This window comes from Habropoda laboriosa, unplaced genomic scaffold (genome assembly GCF_001263275.1).
Source record: "Habropoda laboriosa isolate 0110345459 unplaced genomic scaffold, ASM126327v1 scaffold2, whole genome shotgun sequence".
In the NCBI taxonomy this organism is placed as follows: Eukaryota; Metazoa; Arthropoda; class Insecta; order Hymenoptera; family Apidae; genus Habropoda; species Habropoda laboriosa.
In genome coordinates, this window is record NW_017100190.1 from 1,664,011 (window position 1) to 1,685,514 (window position 21,504).

Here is a 21,504-nt window from a genome sequence, read left to right on the forward strand (position 1 = left end):
AGTTTACCTTCCTTCGCCTGCTACCAGGCTACGTTTTTCAACCTTTCAAGAGCCGAAGGATCGTTGGCGAGTTTCAAAGGACATATTCATAAGACGACCGTGAAATATGGATGAGACAGATATGTATTTTCATCGATTCGGTATTGTTCTCCTCGGGACAGAACGGTTTGTCCAAGGCTAATTTCCACGCATCGATCTCTTCCCACGGGAGGGCGAATCGTGGATGAAATGGAACTCGTAACGTTCGGTCGTTTCATCGGCGACGGTCCATTAAAACGCTTTTCTACGCGTTACTTTTGTTCGAGCAGCTTGTTCGTGGAAACCGCTTTACAGCTTCATCGATCGTTCCTTCCCTCGAATAACCGAACCTCCTTTTATCCGTCTACGCCCGAGACAACACGTGTTTCCGCAACGCGGTACGCGTTATCGGTCTCGATAGCACGGCTCTTATTGCCCGGTCCTCGTGTCTACCGGGTGTGCAAAATGCACCGACATCGACTGGCGAATTTCCAACGGGAAAAATGTCCTTTTATTCAGCGACTAATTTCAAAATGCAATTCCAATCTTCGAGACTTCTTCAGGAAGTGTGAAAAGAAGTGTAATTGAAAATTCTTTCGAAGAAAGTGTAAGAAAATGAAACGGTAATGTAAACGCACTTCGTTTTACAAAACTTTGTCTAATTCCACTTTGCAACATCCCCTCGTGTCTCGACTTCTCTCGACGACACGGGAGACACCCGGTACATTGGAAGGAACTCGAGGACCTTTCGAACAGTTTTCAACGTGCAAGTCGACGAATTTCAGCCGAACAAACACACTTTTCCTGGGAATCGGTGTGTTGCTGCTCGCTGCTTCGATTTTCCAGCTCGGGGAAAAAGGTCGGCTTACTCGAGCGTGAAAGTTTCTCGGCCGTCTCCTCCTGGAGAGACGGTTCCTTCAGGACGAACGGAAGGACCATCATGGTTGAATTTTATGCCTCGAACTCGACTTTTTCTTCTTCCATCGATGTCCAATAGTTCCCTTGCAGTTGGACCCTTCGCGTAGGAAATCAGAAATGGACGCTCGATAATACGTATTACGGATTATCGGAGGAACCGATCATCCGCGTGCACATTGTTAGAAACGAACGATACGAAGTTGGACGTTGATCGACGGGAGGGAGTCTGTACGGAAATTATTTCGCGTACGTATATATATATCCTACTTTGCTTATTCGAACATAGCCTCGTACCTGATATTGCCTCCAATTTCACCGGGTACCATACCATTTCCACGTTTATTAACCAACGATAGCGATCTCCAGGGGGAAATATATACGCTCGCGTTTATATTAAACGTTATAAGTGTTCCAATGAGAAGCAGCGGCAAAAAAGAAGGAAGGAAAAAATTGATGCGTACAAATATCCATATAATGGTTCGATAAGCTCGAGATTTCTTTTTTTTTCTTTTTTCTTTTAAAGCGGGCGTGGTTACGTGCCTCGCTGCTCTCTGTTGCTCTCTCTCCTACTTTTCGACGTTCGTTTTTATCGTTCCTCAACGGGTGTAGTAAAAATGACACGCCGCGATGCTCGACCTTCACGCCTCCTGGATTAATTCGGACAAGAGAGGGCGAGGAAAAAGGGGGTAGTTTGACTGTTCGCAGTGCGGTTTACTCGGAGCCACGGCTCGTAAATCGTAGAGTTAGGGAATTGGCGTGTTCACGTCTCTTCTCTTCTCCTCGTGTTCCCATTGAACACGCGCGAGAATTGTTCGGGGGATATCGCATTAATTCGTTGGAAATATTTCATACGGACGTGTGTTACACGCACGATCCGTTATTTCGAGAATGAATGTAACGTGTGCGCGGTTAGCGGCTTCATTGTGGGAAGGGAGAACAGCGTGCTGGAGGAGTAGTGAAATATTTTATGCAAACAATGATATTGGGTTAACACTGGAACTACCAGCCGAGTCAAAATGATCCATTAGTGAGTTTCCGAAAGTGAGTTTTTACGTAAGTAAAACGTGATTGGAGGAAAGTATTCATACACCCTATGATGTTTTTTTTTTTTTTTTTTTTTGAGAAGTTAGAAAGATTAGTTTACTAGATGACGTGTAAAAAATTTGTTGAAGAAACTGCAATTAGTCGGAATCGCGAACTTACAACACTTTTATCTGAGCTCGTAATGAAAATTTAAAAAATACGTTTTGTAGATCTATGTCAATTATACGCGCGCTGAAAATTTCATCGAGAATAAAAACGCCAAATTGATGCAATAGTAAGTATAGCGATAGCGATGATAATACTAATAGCGCGTAGAAGGAATAGTAAAAGAATAGTAAAAAATACAGTCTCGTTGAAATAACGAAAAATAGAGTAAAGAGGATAAAAAACGTTGAATAAATATAATAGTAAGTGTAGAAATATTGTGGAAGCACACAGAGAGTAGTAAAAAATTACAGAAAGCAAAATTGATGTGCACTACCGTGCATAAGTACTTGGACACTCGATGCGATCTAATTAAAAGGTTCATACGTCTTTGTTATATTGCAATATTTCTACCTATAATCAGCAATAATGAATGTCGTCGAGGTGTGCAAGATATATGGTAATAAACTTACCAATAAATGAATGAAAATTATTAAATACTGCCCTCGTTAAATATTCTTCTACTCGCAGAATTCCATCTATTTTCACTAAATTGCCCACTTTATTTGCACCAAAGCATCCCCAAGCCTCCATGTTCGACCGTTGGCACGACACATTGGGGTAATAATTTTCCCGATTTTATAATCTAACCGATTTCAGTTGTTGCTTTTTCGTTATACCAATTCATGTCAAATGTTATTTTCATTAGTATTTGTAAACATTACATAGTCGCCCGAGATAAGATCGTAAGCCAAAACTATATCAGAGAGTTTTATTTCCTGCATTTCGAATAATATGAAAGTGTCCAAATACTTATGCACGGTAGTGTAATAGCGATAGCGATAGCGATGATAATACTAATAGCGTGCAGAAGGAATGGTAAAAGAATTGCGTAAATAACTGTTGAGGGGTTACATTAAATAAACGACTCGTGCGGAGTAAGGTAGGTAAATAATTACATTTTAGACGATGTTCACAAGACGGGCGCACAATTAGAACTGCCTAGAAAACGTGGTGGCAGTGTGCACATTTATACCTGGGGTGTTCGCAGGCATCCCCAAATCATATTTATCGGACGTGTCATAAACGTACCGCGAAGAAGAACTCGCTTCTTCCAATATTTTAGGATGTCGAGTTTTCCACGCAGAACACGTAAAACATTTTGTGTACCATTTTGAAGCACCGACAAACAAACAAAAAAGAAGAGAGAAACACCGAATAAATGTAGCAGTAATCATAGAACCAACGGTGATAACACCGCTTCATTATAGAAACAGAAAATGGCGCATAGAAAGAATAGGGACAAAAAGCAGCAACGATAAAACACGCGAGAGCTGAAACAGCAACGAGAAGAATTCGCGTGCAGTTTCGAAGGTTATGCTAGCACACACATATTCTCCTCGGAGTCTCCATAAAACAATTTATCGCCGATATTCCGAGCCGTCTGAATGGTTTGTCGCGAAACGATTTCGAGTAATTTCACGAATCGCGTAAATCCGCGGCAGAAACAAGCCCGGTTGAGAGACAGTAAACCTGATTAGCCGCGGCTCGAAGGGTGGAAAGTAGGGAGGGAAGGTGGTAGATGCAAATTGCATTCTAGCGAATCAACGTTAATCCTCTCGCGTTTGTTTCTTAACAAGGCGCGCCGAGACTCTCTTCCTCCCCTGAATTTCTTTCACCGTGACTTTCGGTTCGCGTCTGAGAAAATGGGAAGGTAGAAAGGACGGAGGAAAGGATTGGAGAAAAAGAGAAGGAGATCCGAAGAGAAGATTAACGGCTTATGGTCGCTGTTCCTTAATTACATATCTCGTTAGATCGTGTAATCGGTCGCGAGGCTAAGTGGAATGTGTAGGAAGAAGGGCGGCCTTTATCTGTGAAAATTAATGAGAAAAAGGGAGGCGATCGGAGCCTCGAAAAACTAGCGTACAGAGAGGGAAGGTTTTTCCTATTATTTTCATCCGGTTGTCTCCTAGCGTCCAATCCCTTCGATAAAACGAACTTCCTTCTATCGTCGCGATAAACATCTCTCCCTCTGTTATATCCTCGCTGATAACTCTCTCTCTCTTGTTCTGAGTGTGTGTGTGCTTGAAAGTAGAGCACCGACTGTGCTTCCATGCTACGCTAGCCGATTACACGACGAAATTAGTTTAATGTCAGATCGCGACATGCGGTCAACAACGAAGTGCTATGGAATAACTTCTCCATGGTAACATCGTTTCCTCTTCCTTTCGGCTCGACGCAAGAAATTCCAACGGTGTATATACATATGTGTGTGTATGTATATATATGTATGTACTCATCCTAGGAACAGATAGGGGATGATAAAAAGATGCGGAGTATCGATTTTTCGGCGAATTCCCTCGGTCACCTTGTCGACGTGGCAAAAACCTGCCATTTTCCTTCCGCGAAACTCGAATTAGGCAAGTGGGACGCGGGGCGAGCTGGGAAAAAAAGGAAAAAGTTGCGTTTTTCTGTTTTCTCGCTGGCGGAGATATTGTAGTGCTGGTTAAACGTGAAATTTTTCAAATTGAAAAGACGTTCTTTTTTTTTTTGTTTGTTTGGTAAATTTTAGTTGGGCATTTTGGAGGACTTTTTTTTTCAAATTGCTTTTTCATATTTCTCAAGATTTTTCTGTTGGAGAGTGTTAATTCTTTATTATATCTTCTTGTAAACGAATGGGAGAAGAATGTGTAGATGGATATTCGTTAAACTCTAGACAATTGGGGATCTATTGATCGGTATTTATTCGAGCCAAATCCATTACACGGAACTGCAGCGTCGAACGGTGGCCGTTCAGCCCGGGCGAAATTCGTTTTAACGTTTCGTTCGAAACTATCAACGACCCAAGCTATCTAAATTCCCTCCGAAAAAGTAACGACCGTTCGCTCGTCGTTCCAAGCTGTCTGTCGAATATATGTCACATCTTCTCGTAAACAAATAAAAGGAGAAATCTACACTTCCCAAAATTTCACCATTTCCCTCGTTATTCCAAGTTACCTTTCAAAAATTCTTCACATCTTTCCATAAACCGATAAAAGAAAAAATCTGTAAGTGACCATTCCCTCATCGTTCGAAGGTTTCGATAAAAAATTCTTCACATTTTCTCATAAAGAAACAAAAGAAGAAATCTGCACCCGATCATTCGCTAATTATTCCAAACTATCTATGAGAAATTCTTCTCGTCTTCCCATAAAGAAGCAAAAGAAAAAAATCTACACCTGACAATTCCCTGGTCGTTCCAAGGCAATCGATGAAAAATCGATCCAATCATCCCCCAGAAGAGCGAAAGAACGAAACTATGCAGGTGAATAATTCGTGGAAATTCTTCACAATGCGGATCTATTGTTCACTTCTTTATTCGAGCCTTATCCATTACACAGGTGGGTTGGCGGTGGTTGAAACTGGTGCATCGTGTGGCCGTTCAGCCGGGCGAAAATTGATCGTCGATTTGTCGAATCGTATCTTAGGATGAATCGCCACGTTGGCCGGTGACGTTTTAAGGTCGATCCATAGATAAGCGTTCGCGCGGCGTGCTATCGACTTGGGTTTTGTTGGGTGTTTCGCCCCGTCACCTTCTCTGTACAATCGCCTCTAACACAATTCGCGGTAGCTGGTCGTCACGAATAGCCCGCCGGTAGGAGGTGGAGAAAACCGGCACTGCGACACTCTTCCGTTCGTCGATATGCACTATCACGTGCAACCATTCTTCCGTCGGACGTACGTTGACTTTTACTACTTGGCCGCGAGCGGCTGCAATGCGCAACGCCCGGTTAAATTAGGCGAGAGACTCCGGCCAAACGACCCTTTCGCTCAGTCACTGATCAAAAACGGGGTAATAAGCTTCGTTCGCAGGCGAAGGGGGAAAACACCTCGAACCCTTTCGCTTGGTCAGCAAGTGAACGTTGCTGTGGAATGACTATTTTTTTTTTTAGCTGACTTGTAATTGCCTTCCGTTAACGATCAGTTGGGCACGGGGAGTAATGGGATTTGCCACCCTTGTTTTGTGGCTTGTTAGAGTGTTTGTTAATTTGCTGTAATTGTGGGATTGGCTCGTCTTTAGTTGATTTGTTTAATGTTGGACATGAGAAGGAGGATGTATTGTTTATAATTTGGTAGAGAGAATCGAGAGGAGTTTGTTGTACGGGGTTGTTTAAATTGGGCTGAGATTAGAGAGTTTTGTAGATTTTTTGTAGGAGGGAAGTTTTGGGAATTGTGTTTTGTTTTGCAGCTAATGTAGGAAAGTTGGTGGAGGATAGGCGGAAAAGGAAAGGTTAGAGCGTTTCGTCCTGGGCCTTCTAGTCGACTACTCGTCAGTAAGGCTCTCTAGGAGACCCGTGCCTTAGACGCGGAAGGGACTGGAAGGACTCAGGTCAAAAGATGTATATATACAAATAGGAGCCTTTATGAGGACTAGCGAGAACCTGTGATTAGCCGGTCCCTCTGGTGGTAGAGCGTAGGAGGCTCGCTACAGTTTTATGTGGTCAATGATGTTTGTAATTTTGTCAATCTTTTTTTCGTACTTTTTGTTAGTATTAATAGTATTGTATTTCTTTTTTTGTATTTTGTATTTTAGTTTGTACGTCTTATGATTAATTTTTATTCGTTGCACTGAGTCCCGTTAAATAGATAAATAAATGATAAATTTTTAGAAAGGTGGATATTGTCAAGTTGAAGAATTATTTTTCATATCTGACAAATTTCTTAGAGTGTTTTCTGTTTTTCTCAAGAATAAGAATACCATGTGCAGAACTTTCGTCAAGATCGATCGATAGTAGTTAATTAAGGATTCTACCTTGCGAGGTTAGGTTAGGTTAGGCAAAATGCCTTTGAAACGCACGCAGAAGGGTTAACTGTTATTTTTAGCATAGATTAGCGGATCTACATTAAAGGGATTCGTAAACCTTGGAAACAGCACTCTGGCCAGGGGAATATTTCAATCCCTAGCAGGTGATAGAAATCAGGTTACCTAGCCGCAGGCGCTTCGACTTCGAAAATCGCATGTGGAAGTAGGTCTCGCGTGTGTGCCATTCATTATTTTCGTAAGCGAAATTAACCCCGAAAAACAGTGCCCCCCGGTATATTTATTAACATTCCGCTCAGAAATGTCCGCCGCGTTAGTGTCTCTAAATAGAAATTTATAATTCAACTGCACCAAACTACCGAATTAACAATAAATTTCCCATGGGAATTTCCTATATTCCCTTACTACAAAAAATTCATTCCCCAAATTGTCTTCAAAACGACTGCCAAAACAGTCGTCACAAAATTATTCCCATTCGAACGGTGAGCTAACCTAACCTATAAAGTTATTGTCTCTAAATAGCAATTTACAAATTTCTCAGATTCCCTCGTTATAAATATCCATCCCTCAAAATTTCCTCCAAACAGTCACTGCCAAAACAGTCACAAAATTATTCCAATTCGAACGACGAGTTAACCTAACCTACAAACTCAGTCTCTCTAACTAAAAATTCACAAATTTCCTCTAAAAATTTCTTACATTCCCTCGTAACAAACGTCCCTTCAAACAACCCACGTCGACTGTCAAAACGATCGACGCAAAATCGTTCGGAATGTAGCTTACGTGGTAACCTAACCTATACACAGACATATAATTAAAATCCCCTTATAGGAAAAAAAATGAGAGCAGCAACGGTGATTATATCGTGGATGGTAAATGGAGAACAGAGGAACACGAAAGAATGCAAAAGCTGTCACGTAGTGTGATTCGACTTTGACACGCAGCAGCAGCTTTTCTGCATGCGGCTGGCACGAGGACGAGAGAGGGTGGTTTAGTAGTAGGAGAGAAGAACACCGGCACTGCGCCACCGTGGCGGTCTCTCCTTCATCGATATTCTCTGCCGGTGGTAGCCGGTCGTCGTCGAGCAGTACGTTGACTCCTACCACTCGGCCGTATGCCTCTGAGCGTCGTTTACAACGCGCAATCGTGTTGATAACCTGCATGTAGAGAGCCGCAGCCGGTCGAGTCAACGGGCCGTGTCTCTTGGTTACGTCACTATATATATATATATTGCAATTTCTCGTCTGCTTCTCCTTCTTCTTCTTTTTCTTCTTCTCCTTCTTCTTCTGGTTGGCAGAGCAAGCGACGTGGAACGATCGTTCTCCTGAACGGGACATTTCGCCAGCTCGTGCAAGTCTCGAAGGCGCCACTCCGCTTCCTTTTCCTCTAACTGTGACTGGATTGCTCGGTTGGAGGGGAAATGCGGAACGTTGCGTAACGCTTTGTCTTCCCTACGCTGGATGTCTGAGCTGGTTTAACCCCATCGTAATATCTAGCTACGCTTATGATATGGATTACCGTTGAAATAAAAGGAGAAAGATTACGCGGGATATTACAAAATATTGTATAATCGATTTAAGCCGTCTAATAGCGCGGTAACGCGGTGAGAGGAGAGGTTAACCGGCGGTGTACGAGAGGTGGAATCCGGTGGCAGGGTCATCTCTGGCCCGCACGGATTTTTTTTTAGCATATCTGTAGGGATATGATGCATTGATTAAAAATTTGATTTTTTTGTGAATAAATAGTACTTATTTCTTTTATTTCTTTCTTTCTATGTGGAAAGATTTAAATCTAGAAAATGTGAAGTTTGAGAAAAGACAGAAAAAATATTTAGATTTTTTTCTTTCTTTCAGTGTAAAAAGATTTAAACCTAGAAAATGCGAAAGGTCGAGAAAAGACAGAAAAAATATTTATATTTCTTTTTTTCTTTCAATGTAAAAAGATTGAAACCTCGAGAACGCGAGAGATCAAGAAAAGACAGAGAAAATATTCTAAAACGCATGCTAACAATTTTTCATTAGCCGCACACGCCTATCTTCTTCAAAAAAACACTATAAAATACTATACGTATAACGTTATCTTTCTAAAGTGAGCGGGTCTCCAGTGACCCGGACACAGGTTCACGAGTGCAAAGTCAGGCTACAGGTCAGACAAGCTGTTCCAGTATATTTAACCTGTCGTTTTATTTCGATCTTTACGCGTCTCTTTGTTACTCTGTATACACAGCAGAAAAAAGAGAAAGAAGGGTAAATATAAAAGTAAAGGGACAGTGTATATTCTTCCTTTGTTTGTCACTGGAGGGTGCATCAGGGATGATCGCTCGTGTCACGAAGCACGTTTCGACATTCACAGACCCCTGTACACAAAAATCTTGTCGTGCAAATGGGGTAAAGTTGAAGGATTAAGGGAGGGGGGAACCTACTTCCCCTCTATCCTTCCTTACTTTCTACAAAAAACCAACGATATGCCAAATGATCCATTCTACCAAGCACACTCTGTCGTTTCTCCATTTACACAAGATTCCGAGGAACATAAAACAGTTATTACTTCACGGCGTTTTGCACTCCTCGCGTAATGCATTGTCTCAAGCGGCAACCGGAAGCTCGTTGCATTCTAGCCTTGTTTCTGTGCCAAGCGACGCGGAACGGTCCCTCGACTTTGCGAAAAAAAAATATGTACGTCGTTGTCTAAGAACACCGCAGAAAAATCGTCGTAACTTCGCGTAAACTGTCTACTAGCTAGAGAAAACAACAGGCAAGTGAGAAAAGGAAGAGATTACAACAAATCTATTCCTCCTAGTTATTCTTTCTCTCCCGGTCTCTCCCGGTCTCTCCCTGTCTCTCCCTGTCTCTCCCCGTCTCTCCTCGTCTCTCCCCGTCTCTCCCTGTCTCTCCCCGTCTCTCCCTCCCTTTCTCTCTCAAGAAATTATGCAAAAGTTACACAGGAACGAAACTCGATCTGGCGCTTTGTAACTGGTCGAAAAAAAAAAAAATGTTTGCCTTTTGAACATTTCAAGAAGCAAGTAAACTCGTTCCGTTCGTCCCTTTGATCAGTATCTGTGCACCACTGTTTGCTAATCCTTCCCACTTACATAAATAATCGTCTGGAGAGTTACTATTCAAGACACAGCGAGCCGTGGATTTCATTGGCCTGTCCGTCAGTCCATCCTTCTTTTCATTCACAAATCGAGGTCGTGTTCCCGACAGTTTTAATTATTCTTTCTGACACGGTTTCGCATCGTTATTTCCGACGCGCCAACAAGACGCTTCCATGATTTTTCCAGAGGGAAAAAGAAGAAGGAAGAAAGAAAGAAAGAAAAAGAGAGAGAAAGACCGGTTGCAACTGTATGTTCTCCTCTCCATTTCTGCGTTTAATCCGTCCATCTTTGTCTCAGGGGGGATTTATCTGAATTTTAAATGACCGCGCGCAATTTTCCTTCACCGTGATCCCGACTTTTCTCGTCTACTACCTTCGTTTTGCTCTCTTTCGTTCCACGTCCTAGCCTGGCTACGATTGATGGAATCGACGTGGAAAAAGAGCTCGAACGAGATTGCCAATTCGTTTGAGTTCTTCGTTCAGTTAGATTGCGTGCACAATTCTCCCATACACATCGATATTTTTACTTCGCTTCCCTTCCAATGTATCGTTAGTTCTGTCTTTTGTTGTCTAGGATACGCTATACTTAGAATAGACAGTGGATTTTATAAAAAGGTAATGGAACGATGAAATACATTCACCGATAGAATTCTTCTTAGAATCTTTGAACCGTGGAAGAAAGTAAAAAAGAGTAAAACTTCTGTGCCGGTGAAAGCACAGAGGTACAGTCAATGGAAGCGATGTAAGATCGTAAATTAAAGCGTTAAGAATATTTAACGCTTAAATTAAGCGTTTAATTTCCACAGAAATCGAAACAGAGGTTCGGCGATGCGACTCTAACATCGCCATTTTCTAAAGAAATTAAACGAAAAAAATATTTTTATATTCTTCAAGGATAGTGTAACAAGACCCTAGTGAAAATTTTTCAATAGACTCAATTAATTTCTTCAAAAAAAAAAATGCCAAAGTTCCGTTTCATTTTCAGGCCTCAATAGTGATTTAACCCTTTAAACTTTGCCATATTAAGCCTCCGTCGCTTTTTACTTAATACTAATTACAGTATTGCTCAAAATGAACCTTCCCTCGAAGATTAAAGCGCAGAAAATTATTTTTAAATTAATTGCAACGGAGTCTCGCGCTCCTTATCTCCCTCGAATCTCTGTTTCGCCTCTCGAATTACCTGTACTTTGACGCCTGACTGATTTTACATACAACCTCGCTATATCTCTTCCATCGACTCTACCAAAGGTAAAAGAAACACTAAAGTCGATCGGTGTGATGAAATTTTTTGCCGATTTCCGTGTCGAATTAACGGTTTCTTTGGCCCGAAACGAAGCTCTGCCGTTGAGATGAGAGAGGGAGATTGGACGGCAAACACGGAGTAAAACGAAAGAGGGTCAGGTTGGTTTCACGTTGAACCGTTTCAAGGGCCAACAGTGTCACACACCGCGAGCAGTCGAAATACCACGGCGAGTGGCTCGTAAATCCTCGAGTTCACTTCACCGACACGAATCACTACGGCGATGACGATGATCGCTCTGTTCGCGATAGTAGCGAACGCAACTGTCCAACACGCCTCGGTATTTATATCACGTTTGCAGCAGCGTTTTACCTCCAGTTTGCAACATTCGTCTGTGCAATTTATCGGCTGTTCAATTCGAACGTACACTCGAGGATGAACTTTAAAGAGGACTTGCAGTTTTACATTTTATACGTTCGTTTTTAAATAGGAACAGTTCCACGTATACGAAGATTCTCTCTTGAATATCGAGGAGACGAACCTGACATTTTCAATGTTCGTTTAGGAATTACTAGATAATCTGTGTACGAAGTTTTCTTTGAAATTGCAAAGTTTTCAAATTTGTCGTGTTTTACGTATTCAGGTGTGTAATCCTGGAATGGGTTCGTGTTAAAGTTTCCTTGGCAAATTGGACAATTTGAAGGCGACATTTTGTATACTCGGTCGTGAATTCGCGTGGAATGCTGACAGAAAATTTCTAGGTAAATTTGACATTTCAATTCGGAGGTTTCGTCTAGGAATTTTTAAGGGGGATACTGTGGGGCGTCTGAAAATTGGCGAAGATTGGGAATTTTTTTCGTAGGTAACTACTTCAATTTTTTCCAGAGGATATAAATGTAACTTTCGTCTTTTTCCTTCAATTTTTAAATAGTAAAAAAAAGTCACAAGACAGAAGAATTATTACGAAACCTTTAGGACGGTATACCTAACCTTAAAAAGAAACGTTTTTCACAGCTAACTGCGAAATGAAATGTTTCAATTTTTTCAAAGGAACGAAATGTAACTTTTATCTTTTTCTTTCAATTTTTAAATAGTAAAAATGTCACAAAACTGAGATGTTATTTCGAAAGCTTCAGGGTGGTACATATAACCTCAAAAAGAAATGTTTCTCGTAGGTAACTACGAAATGGAAAGCTTAAACTTTTTCAGAGGATATAAATGTAACTTTCAACTTCTTTCTTCACTTTTTAAAAAGTAAAAAAGTCACAAAAATGTAGGAGTTATTGCGAAAGCTTCAGAGTGGTACACCTAACCTTAAAAAAAAAATTATTTTCGCGGTAACTACCAAATGAAATGTTTCAATTTTTTCAAAGGACACAAATGTAACTTTCATCTTTGCCACCAATATTTTAAAAGTAAAAATGTCACAAAATGGAGGATTTCTTAGGGTGGTATACCTAACCTTAAAAATCCCTGCATAATACCGCCCGTAAATTCATTAAAAGCCCAACGAGGGAAAAAGTGGACAGAAGAGATTGATGAAAAATGAAAGATTAATAGTTGCATCCTCAGCCATGTTAGAATCACGGTAATTGTCCCCGGCGTGTAACGAGGGTTGACGAAGAGGGAGACAGAGGGGAGAGATGGCAGATGGAAGATACGAAGAGATAGGATCGCTCTCTCTCGACGATCTCATCTCGACGTCTCATCGGCACGCAGCCGGCTAGAAAAACGGATTCCCCTTCGCCCTCTCGGTTTGTCGAAGCGAAAAACTTCGATCTCCTCGAAAATTACACCGCAGAACATCTTCCGCGCGAGACGAGAGTGAAAAAAAGATGGCGACGTTGCAAACACGCTGGCTGTTGCTGGTGGCGAAGAAGAAGTATTCAGCGCGGGAAAATTTCGATTAAATCTTTTGCCAACCATTTTCACGTTTAAATCCCTCCTCTGTCTGTTTAATACAGAAAATACGAAAGAGCAATTAAAAGTTTAAATTGCCGGTCCGGGCGCTGTTTGTTTCGTCGAAATGCTCTGGCCATAGAATGCTCACGATTCCGGAAGAACAGAGAACTGTGTAAGCACCCCGGTATTATATTCCTCTTTGCGTGGAAATTTTTATCACGATACCGTTCGATCCTCTAATTTATCAATATTGCAGAAAAGTTGTCACCGTTGATTAAACTGTTTCTTCCACAAACCCTTTCTTTTACCCAATTTTTCTTCTTTCAACGGTAAGAAAAATTATAGTTGATCACAGAAGCATATTTCCACTTGATAAGATATACGAAGTTTGCGCGCTTATCACGCGACATCGCGGCCCGTTGAAATATTCATTTTTAATTCACTTTTCGTCGTAATTAAGGAAGGGCAGGAAGGAATAAAAAATTGTAGCCGGACGTTTAGCGTCGACGATCAATCTCGCGATGTCGCGTGCTCTGCTGTGAAAACATGTTAATGGGAGAAGCAAGAATTAGCAATTACGAAGGAGTTAATTGGTAACGGTGTAATAGTGCAACAACGAGCGAGTAAAATGAGGCTTTAAATACAGATACGGAGTACGTAATTTCCAAGCCACGTAGAATTATAGAGACTCAATTTTAAGAAGAAAATACTTTCGCTGCCATCGAAAAATACTCTCACAATCAGTCACACACGTGGTTTCTTGACGAAGATTTTCGGGATGATACTCTTCGATCACACAGCGATCAATCGATGCACCGTCGACGCCCTGTCGACGGTGACACACGACACAAGTCACACACTACCAACCAAAATTTCAGAATCACCGTGCATTGCAAGTTACGCAAAAATTTCCAGAAAACAGTCAACGGCTTTAAGAACTATTTCGAACTATTTCGATCCCCTCGGTTTGGGTCCCTCGATATTTTTCCCTAGGTTCCTACACAATACTCAAATTTAAATATTCCAATTTTAAAAATTCTAAAATTAGCTAAAGAAATTTCAATAATTCGAGATTTAAATTCGAAATACTGTAGTATCGGGGCCTCCGTACCCAAATAGGAAACCTCGAAGGGAGAATAGAGAGGGAGTAATGCGCGAAGCCTCGGCTTGCTAAGCCGAAGGTCCCTGGTTCGATTCCCATTCGGTTCCTCAATATTTTTCCCTAGGTTCCTACAAGAATAACTATAATACGCGCTTCTCGACTTTTCCGAACACACTGTCCCTTCATCCCTCGCACACCGTACTTTACAGCCAGGCCCCTCGTGGGCCTCTTGTCGCCGGGGATTTCCCAGTTGGGCCTTGCTATCGTCGCTCGTCGCCCGCTTTCTCTCTCATGCTCGCCACATTTGCTTAAAACTACTCTTCAAAATTACGATACTACAGTATTGACAAAAAACTGAGAGACGATTGCAAACTTCTAACCGACAATATACGCGTCGACACTGCTTCGACAACAGAAACGAACGCGTTAATTCGCGCAATAACGTCCACTCTGCGACATAATATCTTCGCAACGTGAAATTCCACTCGTCCAAGGTAAAGATTTCATTCACATCCTGCGTGTACGGTGTTAATGAATCTGCCGGTACGTCGACACGCGACGGTCGATGGAAAAGTTAGCGAATTCTCCGTCGTGGTCGGAATCGATACCCGGCATGGAATAATTCGAACGACACGGGCGCGACGGGTCCTCGAGAAAAGTCGGACGGGTTGTCGATTCGACGAGTTCAACCAAGAGACCCGTCGACGACTCAACGAGCGTGTAATCGACGTGCCTTTCGGCCAATTATCGGAATCGAGTGGAAAATCGAGGAAGAGAGTTTGTCGCGTGCGTTCGCGAATTCGAAAGCAGCAAGCATTCCACCCTGTGAGTCGTACAATTACGCAGACCGCTCGTTTGTGACCCGAGTTCACGATTAATTGCACACGCGACCCGTCGTGCGTATCCCTCCTCCTTCCGACACAGTTTTCTCGAACGTCGCGGGTAATTATCAATTAACCAAACAGCCTCGTTAAGTGGAACCTTTAACGACGTTATAACTGCGGACGTTCGCGTGCCCCGAGCACGTCAAACGCTATCTAATTTCATCGAAACAATCACGTCGACCTTTTTCATTCCGCCCACTATACTCCGCGGAGAGTTGCTTTTTAGCTTCGTTGCGGTAATTGACAGGGTTCAATTGATTTAACATCGATCGAAGAGCCTTCCTTCGATCATTTTACCTTGTACTTTAGACTGTAATTGAAAATTGAAGCAGAGTTGAAATGGAATATTCTGCAGGGTTGGGGAATGGATTTTTTTTTCAATTTTATATCGAGTTTAGTCTGAGTAACGATTTCTTGGGTAATGCACCGTTCTGTTTTAACGCTGATTCGTCGTTTATGTGAAGATGTCGCTAGTTATTTGTTTAACGCGTTGTTGGTTATGTTTTTGAGGTTAGGTTGGTGGCTAGAGTTAAATCGATGAAAATGAGTGTTTGGAAAGAGCATCCGAAGCACGTAATTTTGCATGAGTTTGGACAAAGTAGTGGAAAATATTTGCAGTACAGTAGTAAAATTTCAAACGTTAAAAGTCAGAGTTGGTTAAGAAAAATTTGAGGTTAGGAATTTCGATCGCAACGATGAACCTATTTTTCGAACGAAAATCTAACGATTTTTACGAAAGAAGCATTGAACATCTTCTAGCCCCACGAAAAAGTCTTATATTAAAACAATCTACGTTAAAATAGGCAAACATTATTTTTCTTTCTTTACACAAAATATCCCATTACATCGCTTTTTGCTGTTTATCGCAAAATTAACATACTAAAAACACTAATAAAAATTCTGCACAACTGCCACATTTAACGTTCCAAACTAAAAATAAACAAACATTATCTTCCCTTATATTCTGCTTTTTATCGTAAAATTAACATACTGATAACAGTAATAAAAATTCTGCACAACTGCCACATTTAACGTTCCAATTGGAAAAAGAAACAAAAAATGAATTTAAAAATTGAAAGGAACGTTAACAGCTCTTTCACGCTCGGTGAAAGAAAAAAAAGGGGAAAAGACTCTAGCGTTCGAATTTCCACCCTCGGGGAAACACCTGATCCGGGAAAAATGGTGGAAACGATGGCCGAAATCGAATTAGCCACCCTGCACACCCATCGGCCGACAAATATCGAGGCGTTATTCGCGTGGCGTGGGCGCGGCGACATATGAAAAGGTTAACGGTGCCCCACATCGCCATTAATAAATGAAGGTATAAGGATCGATAGACGGGCGTAGATACGAGAGTTCACGGCACCGGGTTGTAGGTGCTGCTGATACTTTCTCGTGCTCGTATACAGCCGGCTCCGCTGTATTTTTAAACGAGTCGATCCATTTTTTATCAACCGACTCGTCCAACTTTTTCCGTCTTCGAACACGTACGTAACAAACACAGATAGGTACGTGAAAGTAATTTCGTTCGAAATGGAAAAAGCGTCAATTCGAGAAATGTGAAACAAAATATCACCCCTGAAGATCGTATATTTTTCGAGAAAGAAAGAGAAAAAGTACGTAGAAATTTTATGTGTGGGATTAAAGTGAAATAGAATTTAGAGCGCGCCGTTTAGAGATGGTAGATAGAAATATTTTCGTTCGAAGATTGAAGGGGAAGTGGGAAGGAAATTTTTGGAAAAGAAGTAGAATTGAAAGGTGGAAATTAGAGGAAAATTATAGTAGATAGAAGTATTTAATTTGAAGGGAGAAAATGCGAAGGAAATTTTTTGGAAAAAAAGTAGAATTAAAAGGGGAAAAATAAGAAAATTATAGTAGATAGAAATATTTTATTTGAAGGGAGAAAATGCGAAGGAAATTTTTTGGAAAAAAAGTAGAATTAAAAGGGGAAAAATAAGAAAATTATAGTAGATAGAAATATTTTATTTGAAGGGAGAAAATGCGAAGGAAATTTTTTGGAAAAAAAGTAGAATTAAAAGGGGAAAAATAAGAAAATTATAGTAGATAGAAATATTTTATTTGAAGGGAGAAAATGCGAAGGAAATTTTTTGGAAAAAAAGTAGAATTAAAAGGGGAAAAATAAGAAAATTATAGTAGATAGAAATATTTTATTTGAAGGGAGAAAATGCGAAGGAAATTTTTTGGAAAAAAAGTAGAATTAAAAGGGGAAAAATAAGAAAATTATAGTAGATAGAAATATTTTATTTGAAGGGAGAAAATGCGAAGGAAATTTTTTGGAAAAAAAGTAGAATTAAAAGGGGAAAAATAAGAAAATTATAGTAGATAGAAATATTTTATTTGAAGGGAGAAAAAAAGCTAGAATCAAAAAAAAAAGGAAGAAAATTAGAAATTCTGTCGCGAGAGTATCACGTTCCAAATTAAAATAATTATTTCGCAGCGCGAAAGACATATGAGCCTAAAGCTTTTGCAAATGGATTATGGAAGCCCCAAGCATCGACCTGTCTGTCTATCTATCGAAACCTTGCAGCATGTTTTAATTGGTACAATGAACGCCCGGGTACCGGTTCGAACGTTGAAAATATTTCACCGTTCTTCTCTCTACGTCTCTTCTGTATATTTCTTCTCTTCTTCGTTTCTTTTTTTTTTCCATTTGAACGAAAGCGTGCTATGCACTACGCGTCTGGTCGCGTTATTCTTGAATTTTCACCCTTGTAATATAATTACGTTTATCCAACCACCAGCCTACCACCATCCTTCCGTACGATCGAAGCCCGCCAGTTCACTTACGTACTCGTTCGAGGTATAACCAAGACCGGTGTTTCGTGCTCGTTATTTTCCTCTCTCTGTCTCTCGTTTGTACCACGAACATCGTTAGAGGGAGAAACGAACGACCGACAAGGAAAGGAAGGGGGGAGAGAAAACGGGAAGGAAAGGGTGAAACAGACGAATACAAATGGACGGTGGAATAAAAGAGAACATCCGGGGAACGTATAGGAAGAAACATGTGTATTTTCACGAGTGCACATCGAAATCACGTTCTCTCCTCCGTGTTCCCGGACACAGAACCGGCACTATCTGGGTTAAGTAACTAAATCAATCAACTCTGAGAAAACAGGACAACGCAATTAGCGACGCCGCTACAAATCTGTCAGGTTTATAAAATCCCGTGGAAAGAAGCGGCTTTCCGACCCTGTGGCCCGCTAATGCAATAAAAAACCAGCGAGTCTCCTCCTCGTTCCTCCGGTTCGCGTTCAGAGGGAACCTTTCTCTTCGCTCTTCGACGCCACACGAGGTCGCCTAACGTTTAACGTGTCTCGTAATAGCTATCATCTATAAAACGATCAACGGAGAGTGAAACTTCTTTCTTCCACACGAGGAATCATGCTTTCTTTACTTTTTGGTAATGGTGATAAGATTAGGAGGGGAATACCGCGGAGAATTTACAATTTTTCAGGATTCAGTTTCTGATGTTTCACACGTGTTGGAGATTGTAGCGAAATTTCGGGTTGGATGGTTCGATTTTGGAGAAGTGTTTGTTATCGTTGACGACGGATTTTTTGGTTTGTAATCCGTTCGCCTGTTAATGACGTGGTGATCCATTGAAGGGTTTATTTATGAAGGATTGTAAAATAACGTAGTGATCCAGAGGTGGGGTTGTTCGTGAGGGAATAACTCATCGGTGGGTCACGCCAGCGAATAAAAGAATTTCTTAGTGACCCATTGGTGGGTCATACAGTCTTCGACGGTGTTAATCGGAGAAACATTGTCTATTCAAAGTTTGTCATCTATGGTGGAATGACCCCTCGGTGGGTCACGCTGGCGAATAAGAAAATCTCTCAGTGACCCATTGGTGGTTTACGTCGACGAATAAAAAAATCTCTCAGTGACCCATTGATGGGTCACACAGTCCTCAACAGTGTTAAAGAGAAATTTGACCTATGGTGAAATGACCCTTCAGTGGGTCACGTCGGTGAATAAGAAAATCTCTCAGTGACCCACCGATGGGTCACACAGTACTCAACGGTATCAATCAGAAAAACATCCTCTATTCGATCTTTGTCACCTGTGGTCAAATGACCCATCACTGAGTCACGTCGACGACTAAAAATCTCTCGATGACCCACCGGCGTGTCACACCGTCAATGCTAATCAAGGAAATTCGCTCCATTCGCTGTCCTTTTTTTTATCAACACCCCCGTAACGTTTCCCTTTTGTGCGAACGGCGTGCATTCAGTGACGCGTGCGGTGTCGCACAGGCTACGACGCTCGCGGGTGGAGCACAAGGGGGGTGCAGAGAAATCGATCGACGTCCATTGAAACTTTTTTGCGGTGGAATAAAGAAAAAAAGAAAAGCGCCCGAGAGCGAGAGAGAGTTTGAAAAAAAAAGAACAAATCGTGCAAGAGAGAAGAGGTAGAAAGGAGGAATGGTCGGGGAGTCGATGCGCCATATTCATTGTATTCGATTGTACGCGCGCCGACCGGCTGACAATGGCCGGTTCTCTGGTCCGAGCGAGAGGAGGAGATCCGTTTTATGCAACCGACCTGAGAAACGTTCTTGTCACACGCAGATACGATTGATCCTCTCTCCCTCTACGTTTCCTCCCGAGAATGAAACACACTTTCAGCCGTGTTTCACACAGATTCGAGAGCCGTTCTCGATCGAGAAACGCGACATTGGATAACGCTGTGGAACGTGCATTGGTGAACTTATGCCTCGGTTGTTATAGACAATCGATGGATCCGCCGTCGCGGGGGTTGTACTATCCCGTTCGTTCGAGGAGATCCGATACAATAGGAGCGAACTGTTCCACTTATTAAAATATTCTATACCGATTCTATTTACGATGCGTCACGGACCTTCCCTTTTCGAGTGTCCGTCACCTCGACCTCGAATAACTATGGATAATTCTATCCCGCTGGATTGTTAACGTTTCTTCACAAAGGGAATTGTCTCTCTATCCGATTGGGAATTGATGAATTCTAGAGGGGAATTCTGGGGATGAAAGGGAAAATAAAGGGAAACAGAGATGTACATAGGCGAGGACACGTAAGCTTCAATTTCTTCTTTCTTTGTTTTACAAAGCGGATACACTCGTAGAGGAAAAGTCCATGGACGTCGTTTGTATAACGCGTATATACAGGGTGTTCCAGTTGAAGGAGGTCACTTAGATATCTCCTTCGTCTTCCGACGAACCTTTTCACTGCTATCGGCGCCTTGAAAGTTTTCTCGTAGCGTGCTGTTGGTGATTTTTGCTTAAAATTCAAACCTTCGAGTACTCTCGCTTTAATTTCATAATAGAAATTTGAAAACGATAAGGTTTCAAAAATTCTTAAACGCCAGAGCGAAAGATTTCGACGATAATCTGCCGCAGCGAAAGGGTTAAATGATTTCCAAAGAGTTTTTCAAATTTTTTCAAGATCATCCTTGCTTTTTACACAAGAAACACGTATTTTCTTCTATTGCACCTTGCAGCAGACGGGAAGATACATTTGAATATACCTAAATCACGATCTTCAGATGGCCTCGAACACTAAAAGCACGATGAAATTGTAAAAAACAAAATCTTTTTCTTCCACGTGCTACAAACATTTTTCACGAAATCAAAAACGAAGGAGATATTTAACCCTTTCACTGCTATCGGCGCCTACAGACTCTCACTGATAATCGAACGCTGGACACTATCAGCGCTATTCCTATCCATATTCCATTTTTCATATCGACGTATTACTTATTTCGCAAATATAAAATACGAAATATTCAACAAATGCAATTTATCTAACGAAATACGTAGTACGACTCAGTCGTACAGAGCTTTACTTTCGAGTTACCAGCAGTCAAGGGTTAACACGTTCGCCACCAAGGTCCTACTCAAGCATCGTCCACCATCCTTCCAATTATTTTCACATACGCTCTTAGTATCTACATTTTCCTCGCTTGTACACAATACGATAGGTCCCTGCACTTATACACACACCTAATATTATACCAAATACTCGAACTGTGCATTTTTCCCCATTACCCGTAGACAATACCGTTCTGTCGTCGGAATTGGCGGTAGCGAAGGTGTTAAGTGGCCTCCTTCACCTGGGACACCCTGTATATACACACACACACACACACACCGGTATCTACAGAGTATCTGTAGGCCGTTTTGTACTAACTCGGTGGCGTTGATTGTGCATTACAGCAGCTCCATTCAGAGTATAGGAGCACGTACACATGGCACGAGTACACTGGATCACACCAAGAGCATACGGTCGTCCGTCGGGCGCCGCAACCACCGCCAACATCGAGTAAGTTCACCCCCCATTGTATACTTCTTCGACATTTTTA

General features: G+C 41.5%; 1 protein-coding gene across 1 annotated transcript in view; it reads left to right on the forward strand.

Moving 5' to 3' along the window:
* The window catches only part of LOC108579947 (flocculation protein FLO11), an 80,762-nt gene that overhangs the window by 17,007 nt on the left and 42,251 nt on the right, over positions 1–21,504 (forward strand). Inside the window, exon 2 of the mRNA XM_017943585.1 lies at positions 21,359–21,464. Coding sequence (XP_017799074.1) covers positions 21,359–21,464 — 106 coding nt within the window. The remainder of the gene's footprint in view (positions 1–21,358; positions 21,465–21,504) is intronic.